The sequence below is a fragment of the Cebus imitator genome, unplaced genomic scaffold (assembly GCF_001604975.1).
Source record: "Cebus imitator isolate Cc_AM_T3 unplaced genomic scaffold, Cebus_imitator-1.0 Scaffold9, whole genome shotgun sequence".
Classification (NCBI taxonomy): Eukaryota; Metazoa; Chordata; class Mammalia; order Primates; family Cebidae; genus Cebus; species Cebus imitator.
In genome coordinates this window covers 10952002-10972221 of record NW_016107324.1, presented here as the reverse complement: position 1 = coordinate 10972221, position 20220 = coordinate 10952002, and the positions used below count along the sequence as shown (strand labels likewise).

Sequence of the window (20220 nt, the reverse complement as noted above, 5' to 3'; positions counted from 1 at the left end):
CTGCACCAGAGCAACCAAAATTCTGTGCCCATAGGGATAGTTGGAGTTTCTTCATAAAATAGCAAAGTCTCTAGTTTGCTATTTCAACAGCGGCAGTACTGATGTTCCAGTTCGGAGGCCAGGAAAACAGAATGTAACGCCGGTGACTTCCAAGATATATGTACCACCAAAATACATGCTTAATGACCTAGTGAAGTTAGCTTACGCCGCCTCCCAGACACCTGTAACGAAGACCATCTCGGCAAAGTTCTGGGGCGGGCAACTCGATTTCACGAAAGCGGACACCAAAACTTAACCCAAGGGCCAGAGCGTCGTCTAACGTTCCCATTGGCCCGTTCACTCAGCAGCCAACTACGCAATCTGGCCTAGCGCATGCGCGCAACCTACTTCCGGCCTGCGAGCTAGGTGTTCCGCTCTTTGCCGGCCGGGATTTCCTGTCTGGCTTTTCTTTCGCTGGCTCATCTGTGGTGCAATGGCTCGGGATTCGGATCCCTTCTGCGAAGGGCCGCTCTTAAAGCTGCTACCCTTAGACGTTAGAGACCGGGGCACCCAGCGCTGCCGTCTGGGCCCGGCCGCCTTCCACGCCCTGGGCGCGCGTTTGGGCTCGGCAGTGAAGATCTCCCTGCCTGACGGCGGCTCCTGCCTGTGCACTGCCTGGCCTCGGCGGGACAGAGCCGACTGCTTTGTGCAGCTGGACCCGCTGTGCGCAAGCCCCGGGGTGGCGGTCACGGCTTCGAGATCGCGGAGGAGTCTCAGCCTGAGCCACCTCCTCCTAGTGCCCTGTCCGCCCCTGCGGCGCGTCGCGGTGTGGCCGGTGTTGCGAGAGCGGGCAGGCGCGCCCTGTGCCCCGAGTACAGCTGCGGTGCTGGAGGCGGCGCAGGAGCTGTTGAGAAACCGACCGGTTTCCCTGGGCCACGTGGTGGTCGCTCCACCGGGCGCTCCGGGCCCCGTGGCTGCCTTGCACATCGTCGGCGGGACGCCCAGCCCCGACCCCGCTGGGCTGGTCACGCCTCGTACACGCGTCGGCCTCAGCGAGGAGTCTCCATCTGAATCCCGGCCGCAGTCTGAGGTGCCCCTGGGGGGGCTTTCGGAGGCTGCCGACTCGCTGCGGGAGCTCCTCCTCCTGCCGCTCCGCTACCCCCGCACCCTGGCGGCGCTGGGCTTAGCAGTGCCCCGCGGAGTGCTCCTGGCGGGACCCCCCGGAGTGGGCAAGACCCAGCTGGTGCGGGCCGTGGCACACGAGGCGGGCGCGGAGCTGCTGGCAGTCAGCGCCCCCGCGCTTCAGGGCTCCCGGCCTGGGGAGACCGAGGAGAACGTGCGGCGGGTCTTCCAGCGCGCCCGGGAGCTAGCCAGTCGGGGGCCCAGCCTCCTCTTCCTGGACGAGGTGGACGCCTTGTGTCCCCGGCGGGGCAGTCAAGCACCCGAGAGCCGCGTAGTGGCCCAGGTGTTGACGCTGCTGGACGGCGCCAGTGGGGACCGCGAGGTCGTGGTTGTGGGAGCCACCAACCGACCGGACGCTGTAGACCCGGCACTGCGCAGACCCGGGAGATTTGACCGCGAGGTAAATGGGCCTGGCTGGTTGGCCCACTGTCCGTGGGACCTCGGCCTCTTCTGGCGCCAGTTGGGTGCCCCTGAGGCGTTTGCCTCTTAGGTTTGGGCATCGGCGAGGTTGGAGTGGGACTCTTAGCAATGCAGAGAACACGTTCTCTGTGAGTCAGGACCTGTATTTACCCAGAGTCAAATTGTTCTGGGAAGTGGGGGCGGGAGGCGCCGTTACAGGTTAATTTTGTTGTGCGGGTCTTATAATCAGTAATGTTAATTCTTTTCCTTTCTTTCTTTCTTTTCTTTTCATTCTGAGGGATACTTGTTCTCTATGGAGGTAATGTTAATTCTTAAGAGAATTTTGTTCACCTCCAGGCATGTTAAACTCATAGATTTGGAATGAGAATTTAAAGTAGCCTCAAAAAGTAAGTGTGTTGAAATAAAAAGGATGAAGGCAGGGAAGAACTAAATGGAAGCAGGCATTAACTCTTCTGGATTTATTCATTCCTTGTCATAACACCAGCATCCTATCCCATAATTGAGGAAGTACCCACAACTGCTCCCTGAGTTGTCGGGGAAGTTGAATATTCAGAACTGTCCTATTTTATAAGCTTTGGTTCTAAGTTGACTTTTGAATTCTAAAGAATAGTTTGAAATTTAGTGACTGATATTTCTATTTTGTGATAGGATTCTAAAGAGAAATGGTAATTGCACACTTTTAGCTTAGTCAATTCAGGACTTGAGTTGATTTCTTCCTTGCGCTATCTAGTACCTGTGTCCTTAAGGGCAGGGCCTAGCTGTCTAAACCTGGCTTTTAGAACTTTGTATGTTCTTCAAAAGAACAAAAACTAGGCCAGGTGCGCTGGCTCAAGCCTGTAATCTCAGCACTTTGGGAGGCTGAGGCGGGCGGATCACGAGGTCGAGATTGAGATCATCCAGGCCAACATGGTGAAACCCTGTCTCTACTAAAAAATACAAAAATTAGCTGGGCGTGGTGGTGCGTGCCTATAGTCCCAGCTACTCGGGAAGCTGAGGCAGGAGAATTGCTTGAGCCTGGAGGCGGAGGTTGCAGTGAGCTGAGATCGGGCCACTGCACTTGCACCGGCACCGGCACTGGCCCCTGGCGACAGAGCAAGATTCTGTCTTAAAAAACAAAAACAAAAAAAACTTGTTAAATGACATAGATAGAATTTTCATTGTGCAACTTTCTAGCCAGTGTTACTCCTTTGTAATATTAGGATTTTCACATATTCAGAAACAAAGGTATACGGAAAGTGCATAATACTAGTTCCAAAATGGTTCACTGAATTAACATACGTGTTTGTCAGGATAAAAAATATATATTGTTTTGGTGGGACGTGGTAGCTCACGCCTGTAATCCCAGCACTTTGGGAGGCTGAGATGGGTGGATCACTTTAGGAGTTTGAGACCAGCCTGGCCAAAATGGTGAAAACCCGTCTCTACTAAAAGTACAAAAATAAGCTGGGCATGGTGGTGTGCCCCTGTAGTTCCAGCTACTCAGGAGGCTGAGGTACCAGACCAGAATCAGGGAGGTGGAGGTTGCAGTGAGCTGAGATGGTGCCTGCTGCATTCCAGCCTGGGCAACAGAGTGAAACTGTGTCTCAAAACAAACAAACAAACAAGCAAAAAATACACACACACACACACACACATATAATTAGTTTTTTGGAAGTGATTCTTTTTTAATTGATCTATTTTTATTGATACATAATTGTGCATGTTTTGGGGTACATGTGATATTTTGGTACATGCATACAATGTGTAATTATCGAATCAGGGTGTTTAGGATATCCATCACGTCAAACAGTTATCATTTCTTATCTGAGTGTTGGGAATATTTCAGATTTTCTCTAGTAGCTATTTTGAAATATATAAGAAATTATTGTTATCTATAGTCACCCTACTATGCTATCAAACATTACACTTATTCCTTCTATCTAACTGTATGTTTGTACCCATGAGCCCATGTACTCTTTTCATCCTGTCACCCCCAACCCTTCCCAGTCTCTGTTGGCTGTCATTCTGCTCTCTACCACCCTGAGATCAGCTTTAAAAATAATATATTTTAAACAATAAACTTTTTTTCTTTACATATAGGTGGTCATTGGGACTCCCACACTTAAACAAAGAAAGGAAATTCTGCAAGTGATTACCTCAAGGATGCCCATTTCCAGTCATGTTGATTTGGGCCTTCTTGCGGAAATGACAGTTGGCTATGTTGGCGCTGATCTGACAGCACTCTGTAGGGAGGCTGCCGTGCATGCCCTCCTTCATAGTGAGAAGGTAAGAAGTATTTTAATGTATGAACATCGATGTTAATCTTTCTATTAGTGTAACAGATTAATTTGGGGGTTAAACAAAAGTGGTAAGTACATTTCGTCAGAACATTTGATAGCTTCCACAGCTGTTGCTTATATATTTTACATCTCAACTCTATATAAATAGTATATGATTGAGGGTGGGAATAAAGGGCTGAGTCCTCTAGGTCTACTGAGTAAATTTATTCCCCACTCTTGCAGTAACTCCTAGAGCTTAATCTCAGAGCAGCCAAGAAATAGTGTGGCCCCAGAAGAATCAAAGAATTTTTTTTATTTTGAGGCAATTTCAGATTTAGAAGTTACAAAAATAGTGCAAAGAATTTCCCTATCTCTTCTCCCAGATTCTCCAAATGCAGCATTTGCTTTATCATTCTCTCTTCATGTGAATTTACATATATATAATGAAATATTTGAGAATATACTGCAGCCATAATGCCTCTTTACCCTCGAAAACATAAGTGTATATTTCTGAAAAACAAGGACTTTAGTACAGTGATCAAGCTTAGAGTTGTTCTGTAGAATATTCCTCAGTTTGGGTTTGACTAATGCTTCTTCATGATTCAATTCAGGTTTTGCATTTTGGGTAGGAATATAATAGAAATGATCCTGTGTCTTTCTCATTGCATCTATTAGGAAGCACATGATATGTTTCTGTTCTATCACTGGTGAAGTTAACTTTTATTTCTTGGATAAGGTCGTGTCTGTGAGATTTCTCCATTGTCAAGATACAGTTTTTCCCTTTGTTTTTAATAAGTATCAGGAGAAATAAGCTTTTCTAACCTGGGAGAATATTGGGCACCTGGAATTGTATTTAAACTTGCCCTTGACCTGCATGTCTGTAATTCATGACTACCTTTCCTAACAATATTTAAGATATTAGATTAAATATAACATTTTTCAACACTGTTGGTTGGAAAATCCACTATTTATATATAATAAATAGTCCTGAATCCTTAAACCCCTTCAGAAAAAGAAAAAAAAAAAAAAATGGATTCAGCAGACTGAGGATTCTGAAACAGAATTTTCAATCTTATTTGTAACATCCAAATTTCTTTTCATCTTAAACTGCAAAAGAATGATTTATTATCCTAAATTTTGAAAGACCTTTTTACCTAAATAATTTATACCTTGCCTCGCTTCCTTTATTTCTACAGTTACACCGAAGGTGGGAAGGAGTTATGTGATCTTCTAGTGATCTTTTAAGTCTTCATCTTGTAGGTTTAGATCAAAACTGCTTGAAGTTTTAAAGTTCTGTGTGTAAAGGTGTGAGAATACGTGACATTTGAGGGAGACAATAAGAGTACCAGGAGATGGGAAGAGAGATTTACATTTAGGATTTCCTCTGCTTTGAAGTTCCAGGTTTGATCATAAGCACCTCTGACTTAGGTGGACCAGTCAGCTGCTGTCATCCCAGGGTGGAGCCCACTGCTACTTCAGGAGGGGCCTGCTCAGATGTAGTTGCCACAGGTGATGGCTGAGTTCAGAAACAACCCAGGGGAAGTGGAAGAAAGAAAGGCAGAAAGGATGAAGGGACAGAGACATCTGGGAAGGTACCGGATCCATTTTTTATTCTTTCCCCCACCAGCTGAGGGGCTGCCGCTATCTCTATCTGTGCCAGGGCAGATAAGGGATACCTTACAGTTTGTTAAACTTTTTGTGAAGTATTCCTATTAAAGGATTAGAGATGTAGTTTCTCGGCTGGGTGCAGTGGCTCACACCTGTAATCCCAGCACTTTGGGAGGCCGAGGTGGGTGAATCACGAGATTAGGAGTTCAAGACCAGCCTGGCCAACATGGTGAAATCCCATCTCTACTAAATGTACAAAAATTAGCCAGGTGTGGTGTCTTACACCTGTAATCTCAGCTACTCAGGAGGCTGAGGCAGGAAAATCGCTTGAACTTGGGAGGCAGAGATTGCAGTGAGCCAAGATCGCATTATGGCACTCTAGCCTGGGCGACACAGTGAGACTCCATCTCAAAAAAAAAAAAAAAAAAAGTAGTTTCTCAAACACTAAAACATACACAGAGGGGAGAGAATGTATTTGCCCAAAGAGTCAAGTCAAATAATTGCACACACATGATCTTGAACTATAAATGAGATTTTCAAATATTAGTTGGTGATACCTAAAAATTAGTTTGTATTTGGGCATCAGATACCTAACATCTAATACTGTCAGCCAGTTAAAAAGGCTGTTTTTTAAACTGTATAATAGTGTTATTCATGAGAAATTAAGATAGAAAATTATAAAGAGCTGCCTGCCTGAAATCTCACTTCCCAGAGATGACAATTGTTAACACTTCTGGGAGAATACTATACAGAATAGCTCTATACATAAGATTCACTTACATCAATTTACAAAAATACAAGAAGATAGTATATTTTTGAAAATGGGAATTTGTGGACAACTAAATATTTAGAATTGGATATAAGACAAATACTTTAATAAATATAGCACAGATATTTTTAATAAAACTGTCAGGACTTTTTAACAGAAAAAAAATGTGCTTCACTAGAATGATCAAGGAGAGTATAAAGAGTTTCCAAAATATAACCTGAGAGTGAAGACGACTTTTCTCGGCATAATGTAAACCCTATTAGCCAAAAAGTAAATTATTTGCTGATTTGACCATTTGGGGATGGCAAAACAATACTGTAAAGTCAAGTCAGACTAGGAAAAATACTTTTAGTCCAATTTCTTTGATAATGGAAGGAACTTCTACAAATCATTAGGAAAAGACCAACAGTCCAAGAGAAAATGGGTAATAAGATATGAACAGGTAGTTGACAATAAAAGGAGTGCCAATAAACATGAAAAATCTTCAGTCTTGATTTCTTTTAAAATTGTCTTTATTTTGAAATAATTTCAAACTAATAGGATAGTTGCAAGATAGTTACAAAGAACTTCCACTAAACCCTTTATCCAAATTCACCACTTTTTTACATTTTGCCAAAACAGCCTTGTCATTCTCTTTTGCTCTTTCTTGCTCACCTCTTCTCTTCTTTCTCTCATCTCTGTATGTATGTATTTATATGTACATAGTATTTATCTATTTTGGACCATTTGAGAAAATGGGTTGCATATATCATGACACTTTATCCCTTAACATTTTAATGTCTGTTTCCTAAGAACAGCAACGTTCCCATATGTAACCACACTATGGTCATGTATAGTGTTGTGTACTTATAGCCTCACATGTAGAGAGAGGTACAGAGCATTCATTGGCTCCTTACTGGTGATGCTAATATTTATCAACTAATTCAGGCAGTGTGTAATTTCTCTACTGTGTAACTGCTATTTTTCCCTTTGCCAGTAATAAGAAATCTGTGGGGAGACACTTCGAGATATCCTGCTCCTCATCAGACTTTCAGGTTGGGCACAGTGGCTTACACCTGTAGTCCCAGCTGCTCAGGAGGCTGAGACAGGAGGATCACTTGAGCCCAGGTATTTGAGGCTCTGTGAGCTATTGCCTCAATGCCACTGCACTCCAGCCTGGGCAGCAGAGCAAGACCCTGTCTCATTAATAAATAAATTTTTACTCTCCGCAATGTAGCCTCCAATTCTTGCTCAAAACAACCTTTACGGTCATGATTGCAAAAAAGGTGACTTTTCTAATTCCAATATTCCCTCTACCTCATTCTGAATTGAAGAAATTTAGTTAACATAGTAATGAATGAGTACCAGTTCTTCCTGTCATATTAGCAGACATTTTAAGAGTTTGGTAATGGGCCAGGCACGGTGGCTCACGCCTGTAATCCCAGCACTTTGAGAGGCCGAGATGGGTGGGTCACTTGAGGTCAGGAGTTTGAGACTAGCCTGACCAACATCGGGAAACCTTGTCTTTACTAAAAAGACAAAAATTAGCTGGGTGTGGTTTTGCATGCCTGTAAATTCCAGCTACTTGGGAGGCTGAGTCACAAGAATCACTTGAACCCAGAAGGTGGAGGCTGCCGGGAACCAAAATCACTGCATTGCACTCCAGCCTGGGTACAGAGTGAGACTCCGCCAAGAAAAAAATAGAGTTTAGTATGTCCAGTATTGGAGAGATGTGGTGAGAACACAGCCTCATATTATCGAAGGAAAATAAACTGATGCAGCTTTCTTTGAGGACAATTTGGTAATAGCTGTCAAAATTGTATATGTGTGTACTTGTAAACCCAGTAATTCTACTTTGAGGAAATTATTACATAAAATACTTGAACATGAATTTGAGCATGGTGGCTCATGCCTGTAATCCTAGCACTTTGGGAGACTGAGATTGGAGGATTGCTCAAGCCCAGGAGTTCCAGACCAGCCTGGGCAACATAGGAAGACCCTGTCTCTACAAAAAAAAATTTTTTTTTAATTAGCCAGGTATGGTGGCACACACTGTAGTTTCAGCTACTCTCGAGGGTGAGGTGCAAAGATTACTTGAGCCTGGGAGACTACAGTGAGCTCACTGCATTCCAGCCTGGGCAACAGAGTGAGACCTGTCTCAAAATAAACAAATAAATAAATACTTGAACATAAGCACAAATACTTTTTCATTGCAGCTTTGTTGTTAATATCAAAAGACAGGAGATGACCTAATGTTTGTCAGAAAGGTGTAGTTGGGGTAAATTTGATAGTGTATTATGGAATTGTCAAGAGTGACATAGAACTGTATTAGTTGACAGGAAAAGATCTCTAAGATAGGTGAAAGAAGAAAAGTACAGATAGATATGTATAGTATGGTGCCATTGTGTGTCTGTTTTAAAGGATATACATATGTATGCTAAAAGCATATGTATGCTTTTTATCATAACATACTGGAAGAATACACAAACTGTTGACATCTTTGGGGGATGAATTCTGACAGGAATTAGTAAGGAGACATTTAATTCTTTGTACTATGTATATAAATTGTTTTTATAATAACAAAATACAAATCCAAAAGAAGATGAAAAAAAATGAATTGTGCTATAAAAAAGACCAACCCAATTTTTGGTTTAATTTTGCTTTTTTGGGTGTATTTCTTCAGAACCAGGACAATCCTATGATTGATGAAACAGACTTCCTTGAAGCTTTTAAAAATATTCAACCCTCATCATTTCGAAGCGTCATTGGATTGATGGATATCAAGCCTGTTGACTGGGAGCAGATTGGTGGCCTTGAAGATGTAAAACTGAAGTTACAGCAGGTAAGACAGATAATCTGCTTAAGTCAGTAGGATATTACAGATTAATATTCTGTGTATTTATGATAACAACATACTGCACTGAAACTGCTCTTGCTCCTATCACTGATGTGATCCTAACATCTAAATCCAATGATTGCTTTTCAGTCCTTATTTAATTCGACTTCTATGGATGTCTAAATTGTTTTTTATAATTTCCCATCTCAACCCTCTTTTTGTTTTTGCTCTAAAGAGTTTATAACCTAAGGTTGGGTGTGGTGGCTCATGCCTGTAATCTCAGCACTTTGGGAGGCCAAAGGAGGAGGATTGCTTGAGTTCAGGAGTTCAAAACCAACCTGGGCCACATAACAAGCCCTTGTCTCTATTTAAAAGAAAAAAAAAAGAGTTTATAACCTAGGGCTAGGTTCAGTGGCTTATACCTGTAATTCCAGCATTTTGGGAGGCCAAGGTGGGTGGATCACCTGAGGTTGGGAGTTCAAGACCAGCCTGGCCAACATGGTGAAACCCTGTCTCTACTAAAAATACAAAAATTAGCTGGACATGCTGGCAGGTGCCTGTAATCTTCGCTATTCAGGAGACTGAGGCAGGAGAATCACTTGAACCTGGTAGGTGGAGGTTGCAGTGAGTCAAGATCCCGCCACTGCACTCCAGCCTGGGTGACAGAGCAAAACCCTGTCTGAAAAAAAAAAAAAAGGTTTATAACCTGTAACCTTAGCACTTCAGGAGGCTGAGATAGGAGACTCTCTTGAGGTCAAGAGTTCAATACCAGACTGGGCAACATAGTAAGACTCCCCAGAAAGTGCTAGGATTTACAGGCATGAGCCACAGTGCTTGGCCTACAAAAATTTTTTTTAAATTACCCAGGTGTGGTGGCATGTGCTTGTGGTCCTATCTACTCAGAGGATCACTTGAGCCTTGACCCCAGGAGATCAAGGCTACAGTGAGCCATGATTGCACCACTGTACTGCAGCCTTGCAACAGAGCAAGATCCTGTGTCTTAAAAAAAAAGCAACAAAAAACCAATTTATAGGCTAGGCACAGTGACTCATGCTTGTAATCCCAGCACTTTGGGAGGCTGAGGCAGACCGATCACGAGGTCAGGGTTCAAGACCAGCCGGCCAACATCGTGAAACCCCATCTCTACTAAAATACAAAAATTAGCTGGGTGTGGTGGCGCAAGCTTGTAATCCCAGCTACTTGGAAGATTAAGGCAGAAGAATCACTTAAACCCAGGAGGCGGAGGTTGCACACCACTGCACTCTCGCCTGGGACAGAGCATGACTCTGTCTCAAAAAAAAAAAAAAAAAATTGTAATCTAAAACACAAGGGTCAACAGATTTTCTGTGGAGTAAGCCACATAGTAAATGTTTTAAGCTTTGTGATCCATAGTCTCTGTCACAACCACTCAGCTCTGCCATTGTAGCACAAGAGCAGCTGTAGACCATATGTACATGAGTAATTGTATTCTGATAAAATTTATGGATACTGAAATTACATAATTTTCACGTCAGAAAATATTCTTTTGATTTTTTTTTCAACCACTTAAAAGTGTAAAAACTATTCTTAGTTTGGGCTGTACCAAATATAGGTAGAAGGTCTTAATTTGCCTAGATCTCTGATCTAAAAGACATTAAATGGATGCAGTACAGGGTGTGGTAAAAGCACAAGATTGAAATGAACAACATGGCTACCTGATAGTGGATTTTACAGTGGAAGCTGTGGAACACAACTCTTCAAATCTTCTCACCTGCGTTTGTTTCAGAAATTGATTTCGTCAATTCACCTACATGTGATCCTGCCTTAATGAACTAGGTTTCTCTAACCACACATATAACAGACTGATACATAAGTAATAATTATGATTTATTCATCTTAGCCAGGAGCTCTGTCTCTAATGAACCCTAGAATATTTGAGTCCATGGATAAGAGCATGTATAATATGCGCTAATGTTTTTTATGCATTGTCTCATTTAATCTTCAAAAGATACATGAGAGGGCCGGGCGCGGTGGCTCAAGCCTGTAATCCCAGCACTTTGGGAGGCCGAGGCGGGTGGATCACAAGGTCAAGAGATTGAGACCATCCTGGTCAACACAGTGAAACACCGTCTCTACTAAAAAAATACAAAAAATTAGCTGGGCATGGTGGCACGTGCCTGTAATCCCAGCTACTCGGGAGGCTGAGGCAGGAGAATTGCCTGAACCCAGGAGGCGGAGGTTGCAGTGAGCCGAGATGGCGCCATTGCACTCCAGCCTGGGTAACAAGAGCAAAACTCTGTCCCCCATCAAAAAACAAAAAAACAAAAGATACATGAGAGAAATTAGCCACACCTTCCTGTGGAAGCGCTCTGTTTCCTTAGCTTTGAAACATTAAGCTTTCCTGCCTTTCTTTTTCCTCCCTCTCCCTTCCCTTAAATGTTAGTGCTTCAGGAGGGTCCTGGAGTGTTGGAGCTGTGGGTGATTTTATGTTGATCTTGATGTCCACAGCATTAACTGACCCCTGAAAACTGTTGACTCAGAAATCTGTATTATCTAGAGTATATATTTCTTCTGATTATCAGAACTATTTCACAGCCTGTCTACTGGATAACCCTGGGGATGCCAAACTAAGCATGTCCAAAGTTAGCTAGTCAGCTCTGCCCTCACACCTAGATTCCCTCCCTCAATGAATACAGCCAGAATTTACAACCCCATCCCTTAAATCAATAATCTGTCCCCTAAAGGCATAGCATTAGAACTTTGTCCCTATGTAAAGTACAATTCTGTTTTAGGTTTCAAATATCTATCCCATCCACATCATCTTCACTGCTTGTGACACTCCAGGCTTACTGTTTTTGTAGGCTGAATCATTGCAAGAAGCTTCCAACTGGTCTCCCTGCCTCTAGTTTCATTTCCTTCCAGTCGGTTCTCCATACTGCTTTCTCAGAGTAGAATAAAGCTTTCAAGGCCTGTTGTGATCTGACTGCTACCTGCACTTGAAGGCCGTTGATACTTGCTGGTGCTCTTGAATTACATTGCCTGGGGTCAGAATTGGTTCTGCCACCTCATTAGCAGTAAGACCTGGGCAAATTACTTAACTTTTTTAAAGCGTTAGTTTTTGCATCTGTAAAATGATGATTATAATAGTTACTAAAAACCATTTACCTTAAAGGCAATGAGGACTCATTCACTATTCAGTTTACAGTTATTGAGTGCCTCCTTTGGGTAGTTGGCATTCTAGGTGTGCTGGGGATTTTGAGGTAAGCTTTGCTCATATTCTAGCAGAGCAGAATGACAAACCTTTCAATATGGAAAAATAATAATAGTGAATAAGTGCTTTAAAAGTAAAGGCTGGGCAGTAGCACAGAGAGTGAGTAGGAGGAGGGGGTTCTGCTTTAACCAGGTTGTTAGGAAAGACCTCTCCAAGGAATTGACACCGGCACTGAGACCTGAGCGATGAGGAATAGGCACACGAAGATCTCAGGGGAACATTTGGGCAGAGAGAAAAGCAAGGAAAGTCCCTAAGATGGGAACAAACCAGGTGTTTGATAGATAGATTACAAAAGGCCTTGTCAGCTGTGGTGAGTAAGGAGTTTAGATTTGGATTTTATTCTAGTCCTAATGGTAAATCGTCGAAGGATTTTAAGCAGGAAGTAATGTCACCTGACTCAGTTATAAGCTCTCTGCAGTGTGGAGTATGGACTGTTTCCAGCTCATAATAGGAGCCTGAGAATTGTTGAATGAACAAATGAATCTACTAGATGATTTGCCATTTTATTATTATACTAAAACAACTCTTTTTGTGTACTTTCAGAGCATTGAGTGGCCTCTGAAATTCCCTAAGGAATTTGTTAGGATGGGCCTGACACAACCAAAGGGAGTTCTTCTCTATGGGCCCCCTGGATGTGCTAAAACCACTCTGGTGAGGGCCCTGGCCACAAGCTGTCACTGCTCTTTTGTTTCAGTGAGTGGAGCTGATCTCTTTTCACCATTTGTTGGAGATTCAGAAAAAGTCTTGTCTCAGGTTTGTTTATTTCCCCATATGTTTAAATTTACTATCGAGTTTTTATTTCATGTCTTGTGGACAAACTTTACTTTTAAAAAATATTACTAGGTTTTTTTCCAGTTAAAAAATGTTATACATGTTTATTGAAAATTGAGAAAATATAGGAAAGTGTAAATATGAAGTCCTTCATAATGCTTCTACCTAGTATTAGTTAACATTTTGGCAAATTTCCTTTTTTTTTCTGTTTTAAATCAAGGGTAGGTTTTATGTATCTATAGCTTTATCCTGCCTTTTAAACTTAATATTGCCACTTTTGAAATTACATAGTATTAATTATTCTTTGAAAATATGATTTTTAACTCATAAAATACTCCATTGTTTCTTGTTCTCTTTACTCGTTTCCTAATTCCTAGACATTTAGAATCTTTTTTTATATATTTTAAAAATTATAAAAAGTGGGCAGGTTTGGTGGCTCCCAGCTGTAATCCCAGCACTTGGGAGGCCAAGGTGGATCAATCACTTGAGGCCAGGAGTTCAAGACCAGCCTGGCCAACACGGCGAAACCCCATCTCTACTAAAAATACAAAAAATTAGGTGCGCATGGTGGTGTACACCTGTAATCTCAGCTACTCGGAAGGCTGAGGCACAGGAATTGCTTGAGCCTGGGAGGCAGAGGTTGCAGTAAGCTGAGATTGCACCACTGCACTCCAAACTGAGTGTCAGAGCAAGACTCTGCCTTAAAAAAAAAGATTATGAATAGCAATGTAGAGAGCATACATTCATATGACTAATGTATAACATAATGCTTTTTAATATTTTTTCCTAACAAAAGATATTTCGACAAGCAAGAGCAAGCACTCCAGCAATTGTGTTTTTGGATGAAATTGATTCAATTTTGGGAGCTCGCTCAACCAGCAAGACAGGATGTGATGTTCAAGAACGAGTTCTTTCTGTTCTCCTGAATGAATTAGATGGTGTTGGACTTAAGACAATAGAGAGAAGAGGAAATAAATCAAGTCAACAGGGTAAATACAAGGAGCTGAAAAAATGAAGAGGTATTTATTAGCCAGAATGCACCTAAAATCCAGGCCAACATTAAATAGAATGCCTATGTGCTGTAGCTTTTCCTATGCTGAATTCATTTCATAGAAAGATTTATATAATTTCATTTTGACTTTGGACTTTTAGAAGTAATAAGAATTGTGATTTGGCTAGGGAAGGTGAGGTACATTTTATAATAAATTATCTTAAACAGAATGAGAAATATAATTTTACTTACTGCTGATAGAGAAGGGAGTTTTTTCTTGTTTCCATGTTCTAAGAAACCAGTATTCATTTCTTTCTAAAAATTTATATGTAGGCTGTGCACAGTGGCACATGCCTGTAATCCCAGCACTTTGGGAGGCCACGGTACGAGGATTGCTTGAGGCCAGGAGTTTGAGACTAGCCTGGCCAACATAGCAAGGCCCCATCTCTGAATGAGTGAATGAATGAATGAATGAATGAGAAACAAAGATTATTATTTACAATAATCCTCCTAATGGAAAATTTCCACTTTTCTTGAGGAATGGGTTTCCTTGGTTTTAATGAATTAAAATGGCCTTTGGAAAGTTCCCTCCCTCTCTTTCTGAGTCTCTTTTCCAGGTAGAGCTTGGTAGCTTTAAATTATCCCTGCTACCTTCTATTTCTCTCTTGTCTCATTCATTTCTTATTTTAAAAATCGTTGCATGGAATTGTTGCATACACTCCTTAGGAGCATGTCATACTAGAATTAAGAGGTACCCACGAGGTTATCTAATCAAATCATTTCATAATGCAGGAATTCCTTCTATAACATCTGATAGGTATTCACCCAGCATCTGCTAAAATACTTGTAAATATAGGGAACTTTGTAATTTGAGGGATTATGTCACTGGATAGCTGCCTGATGATCCAACAAATGATTTTGAATGCTTAGTATATGGTAGCCTTTCTCTGTTTAGATATTTCTTTATCCAGGATTTGTCATTATTTCAAAGAAAAATAAAAAGTAGAGTAAATCTCCCTCTTTTGAGATATGAGAGTCAAGACTTTCTATAGCCATACATCTCCACCTGTTGGTTATATGTATCTGTCTTTTCAAGTAGTCCGTTTAAGTTGTAATCATTCATTGGAGGCTCAGGTGCTCTCAGGTCACTAGATGGGTGTTCTTTCCTTTGGGATAAGGTTTTTCATAGGTTCTCATATGGAGAAATGTCTCTCAGCTACTTCCTTAGCCATACACACAAAAATCCCCTGGAAAGGGGATGTAAGCACTCTGGTCCCAGGAAAAGCATATCCCAATTTGAATTCAAATAGATATTCTGATTTATAATTTTTAAAAAATTTAACAACTGATTGACATTACTTTGTGTTGTGTGTTTGCCCTCAGAGTTTCAAGAAGTTTTTAACCGAAGTATCATGATTGTTGCAGCAACAAATAGACCTGATGTGTTAGATGCTGCTTTGTTACGACCTGGAAGATTAGATAAGATCATCTATATCCCTCCTCCAGATCACAAGGTAATCATTGTACACATTTACTCTGTGTGCTCAGCAGAATCGAATTCCAACCTGGATATAGCTGTCCATGATGTTCCACTCACACTGAGTTCTACCTTCTTCCTTGCCTGGAGGCCTTTCATAACATCATAATTTTGATCTGCCTTTGCTGGATATTCTGGTCCTGTTCACAGAGAACAGAAGCCTAAATGTAAGATAGTTATTTTATGTTGTGGCAGACTGTAAATACTGAGTCTACTCAGCATTATTTTGCAACTAGAGTGGAAGAATCCTCAAGTGTTAAAAGGGCTTTGAAGATGATCCGAGTCAGCATTCTTAACAGTACAGTGCAGAAATCTGAGATTACAGAGATTATGTAATGTATCATGGTCAACCAGTAAATTGTTTTCCTTAACATCCAGAGCCATTGACAGGGAGGGTAAAGACACAGAGTGAAATTTTTTGTTCTTTGAGCTTTTATTAAGTCTTGAAGGGATAGAAAAATGAAATTTAATGTCTATTATGCCTTTAAGTTGTATCTGTTAATTCATGTATTTGCTTCTTAAGCCATGTCTAATAATATTATTTGTACCCAAAAGAGAGATTCAGCCAGGCATGGTGGCTCACATCTGTACGCCTAGCACTTTGGGAGGCCAAGGTGGGCAGATCACCTTAGGTCAGGAGTTCGAGACTAGCCTGGCCAACATGGTAAAACCCTGTCTCTACTAAAAATACAAAAATTAGCTGGGCATGGTGGCAGGCACCTGTAATCCCAGCTACTCGGGAGGCTGAGGCAGGAGAATCGCTTAAACCTGGGAGGTAGAGGTTGCAGTGAGCCAAGGTCATGCCACTGTACCCCAGCCTGGGTGACAGAGCAAGACTCCATCTCAAAAAAAAAAAAGTCATAAGCTTTTCATGATGTCATTATTTTTACTACTGTCATATGGGCCATTGATAACTTAGTCTTTCTAACCCCTTTATATACTTTGTCTGTTATGTGAAAGAAAACTCAAAGTAAAAATGTTTTAATAATTCGTTGTGAGTAACTTAAGCATAACCTAAGAGTGACAGTAAAAAAAAAAAAAAAAAAAAATTAATAAATCATTGTGTCAGGCATAAGTGTTATAAAATTTAAAATACATTGTTTTTTATTTTGTTCCAGGGCAGGCTTTCTATTTTAAAAGTTTGCACAAAAACCATGCCAATAGGGCCTGATGTCTCCTTAGAAAACCTGGCAGCAGAAACCTGTTTTTTTTCTGGAGCTGATCTTAGAAACCTCTGCACAGAAGTAAGTTAATTAGTGAAGAAATCTGTGGTTCAAAACATTTCTTCATCTTTTCAAATCTTCATTCACTCAGCAGTATTTATTAAAAGCCTGTGTGATACCATGTGATGTGAAACACAGATGTGGCCCCATCCCTCACACGGCTTATTGTAAGTGGTGTAGAGAGGCAAATCATAATACTGAATTGGCAATTGAAAATATATAGTGAGTTGGGGAAGTTTAGGGCACTGTGGGAGCACCTAGGAAAGACACCAGCCCAGGGATTTGGCACATCAGAGAAGGCTTTCTGAGAAAGGAGATATATAAACTGAAATCGGAAGGACAGATCAGGAGTTAGCCAGCTAAGTAGGGAAGGGGGAATGATTGAGGTAGAGAGAATAAAATGTGCACAGGATTGAAGGTAAGAGATGGTGTGACATTACTGAATCTTAGAGTGGAGAATCTCAAGAAATAAAGCTGAAGAAGTGGGCTAGACGTGGTGGCTAGAGTCTATAATCCCAGCACTTTGGGAGATCAAGACAAGAGGATTGCTTGAGCCCAGGAGTTCAAGATCAGCCTGGGCAATACAGTAAGACTCCATCTCTAGAAAATAAAAAAATAAAAAAATTAGTTGAGTGTGGTGGTACACACCTATAGTCCCAGCTACTTGGGAGGTGGAGATGGGAGGATCACTTGAACCTGGGAAGCAGAGGTTGCAGTAAGCTGAGATCCTGCCACTGCACTCCAACCTGGGTGACAGGATAAGACCGTGTCCCTTAAAAAAAGCTGAAGGAGGCCGGGCGCAGTGGCTCAAGCCTGTAATCCCAGCACTTTGGGAGGCTGAGGCGGGTGGATCACGAGGTCAAGAGATCGAGGCCATCCTGGTCAGCACGGTGAAACCCCGTCTCTACTAAAAGTACAAAAAATTAGCTGGGCATGGTGGCGCGTGCCTGTAATCCCAGCTACTCAGGAGGCTGAGGCAGGAGAATTGCCTGAACCCAGGAGGCGGAGGTTGCGGTGAGCCGAGATCGCGCCATTGCACTCCAGCCTGGGTAACAAGAGCGAAACTCCATCCCAAAAAAAAAAAAAAAAAAAAAAAAAAAAAAAAAAAAAAAAAAAAAAAAAAAAAAAGCTGAAGGAGTAGACAATGGCCAGGACATACTGTAAGCCACTTTAAGATATCCTATTTCATAAATTTTACTAAATATTACATTCAGAAAAATGACAGATCATAAGGTTATAGTTCATTGAATTAACGTAAAGTGATCACATTTTTATAATTACTACTTATATTAAAAAAATAGAACATTATTAACACCCCAGAATCTTCCTTTGGGCCCTTTCCCAACCTCTGTCACCTACCTTCTTCCAAAAGGGGACTATTGACTGGGCTTAGTGACTCATGCCTGTAATCCCAGCACTTTGCTGGGACCAAGGCCAGATGATTGCCTGAGCCCAGGAGTTGAGGCCAGCCTGGGCAACATGGGGAGACCCTGTCTCTACAAAAATTTTTTAAGCTGGGTGCGGTGGCTCACGCCTGTAATCCCAGCACTTTGGGAGGCTGAGGTGGGCAGGTCACAAGGTCAAGAGATCGAGACCATCCTGGCCAACATGGTGAAACCCCATCTCTACTAAAATTACAAAAAATTAGCTGGGCTTGGTGGCACGCGCCTGTAGTCCCAGCTACTCAAGAGGCTGAGGCAGGAGAATTGTTTGAAACCAGCAGGCGGAGGTTGCAGTGAGCCGAGATTGCGCTACTGTACTCCAGCCTGGCGATGGAGTGTAAGACTCTGTCTCAAAAAAAAAAAAAAATTTTTTTTAAATTGTACTCAGGAGGCTGAGGTGGGAGGATCATTTGAGCCTGGAGGTCAAGTCTACAGTGAGCCAAGATTGTGTTACTGTACTTTCTGCCTGGGTGACAGAGCAACTGTCAAGGAAAAAAAAAAAAACACACACACAGAAGGGAACCTCTCTCCTGACTTCCAACAGTGGAGATTAGTTTTGTCTGCTTTTGAACTTTATATGAATGGAAGCATGTGGCATATGTTATTTTCTGTCTGGTTCTTTAACCCAAAAAGAAATTTATTCATAGTTTTATGTGTAGCATAGTTTATAATATTCTATTAATATTCTACATTTGTTTATCCATTATTTTATTTTGGAGTATCTAGGTTTCTACTTTTTTACTGTTATGAGTTATGCCGCTGTGAACAGTCTTGTACGTGTCTCCTAGTTCACATGTCTACTTATGTCTATTTGTAAACATACTCAGCTACAAGCAGAATTGCTGGGTCATTTAGGGTATGTGTTTGATCTATTCCTTTATGATCAGCGCTGGCTAAAGACTCTTCAGGATCAAGAAGATATTCTCTCATCTTTAAAAATACATATGGGTTCATAACATATATATTAATCTACAAAAAGCAAATTGTTCTTCCCGTTTAAGGCTTTTTTCCCATTAATGTAAAAGAGGTTATGGTCTACAAAGTGTATTTTTAATCACCTTATTTAATTTTTTAGCGGCATAAATATTAGAATCCGATGAAGTGATGCTGAGATTTTGCATTCAGAGTTTAAAGTATTGTGAAAAAAGAAAAGAAATTGTTTTCTATTCCTTGTCTCTTAATAGGCTGCTTTGCTGGCTCTGCAAGAAAACGGACTGGATACAACCACAGTGACACAAGAGCACTTTCTAAAATCACTTAAGACTGTAAAACCATCGTTAAGTCACAAGGACTTGGCTTTATATGAAAACTTATTTAAGAAAGAAGAATTTTCTAACTTGGAAGATATTTAAAAATTACCTTACACGCTTGTCATTAAGTCGGGAGGACCTGACTTTATATGTAAACTTATTTAAGAAAAGGATTTTCTAACTTGTAAGAGGTTAACAGTTGCCCTACACCCTTTTTCAGTTGTTCACATTAATTGAAATGTGAACTTGCCTGTTTGCAGCTTCACACTTTTAAAATTTGTGTTTGTATTTCATATTTAAAAAAAAAAACAAAAACAACTTATGCCTGATAAGGCTCATTTTTTTTTCAAAAAGGCACATTAAAAAAATACTGTACTTTAGGAAGAAAGTGTGTGTGTGTTGATTTTTTTGTAGGGGTGGTTGGTTTTGGGTGATTGCTTTTTTAATTAAACTCTGAAATAATTTCATACTTAAGAAAAGTTGCAGAAATAGTACAAAGAAATTTTATGTGCTCAAATCCAGATTCACTAATTTTTAACATTTTGCCACATTTGCTTTCTCTGTCTTCCTTTGCCCCTTGTACATATATACAGTTTTTTTTTTTTTTGAGTGGTTTGAGAATAGGCTATATACATAATGTCCCTTTCACCCCTTAATACTTTAGTATTTATTACAAATAAGGTTATTATATGACCAAATTCAGGAAATTTAATACTGATACAGTA

General features: G+C 41.1%; 1 protein-coding gene across 3 annotated transcripts; it reads left to right on the top strand.

Annotated features, from left to right (window-relative positions):
- Positions 1 to 371: 371 nt before the first annotated feature.
- SPATA5L1 (spermatogenesis associated 5 like 1) lies at positions 372 to 19866 on the top strand. Of its 3 annotated transcripts, XM_017545430.2 has the most exons (8): positions 473 to 1561; positions 3661 to 3846; positions 8879 to 9037; positions 12825 to 13034; positions 13849 to 14041; positions 15427 to 15557; positions 16699 to 16824; positions 19430 to 19865. In XM_017545430.2, the coding sequence occupies exons 1-8, from the start codon at positions 473 to 475 to the stop codon at positions 19595 to 19597; spliced, it is 2262 nt and encodes a 753-aa protein (XP_017400919.1). In that variant the 3' UTR covers positions 19598 to 19865. The 3 variants fall into 3 exon arrangements, 2 of the variants coding, with proteins under 2 accessions (XP_037600454.1, XP_017400919.1); XR_005202910.1 differs by lacking the exon at positions 19430 to 19865 and having other exon boundaries at positions 372 to 1561; positions 13849 to 14071; positions 16699 to 16821; XM_037744526.1 differs by lacking the exon at positions 3661 to 3846 and having other exon boundaries at positions 372 to 1561; positions 19430 to 19866.
- The last annotated feature ends 354 nt before the right edge of the window (positions 19867 to 20220 follow it).

Bases quoted from the DNA above. Each gene is read 5' to 3' on its own strand.
- SPATA5L1 (XM_017545430.2), top strand. From the start codon at position 473: ATGGCTCGGGATTCGGATCCCTTCTGCGAAGGGCCGCTCTTAAAGCTG. The intron at 1,562-3,660 runs GTAAATGGGCCT...CTTTACATATAG, and splicing joins CCGGGAGATTTGACCGCGAG to GTGGTCATTGGGACTCCCAC. The intron at 13,035-13,848 runs GTTTGTTTATTT...TCCTAACAAAAG, and splicing joins CAGAAAAAGTCTTGTCTCAG to ATATTTCGACAAGCAAGAGC.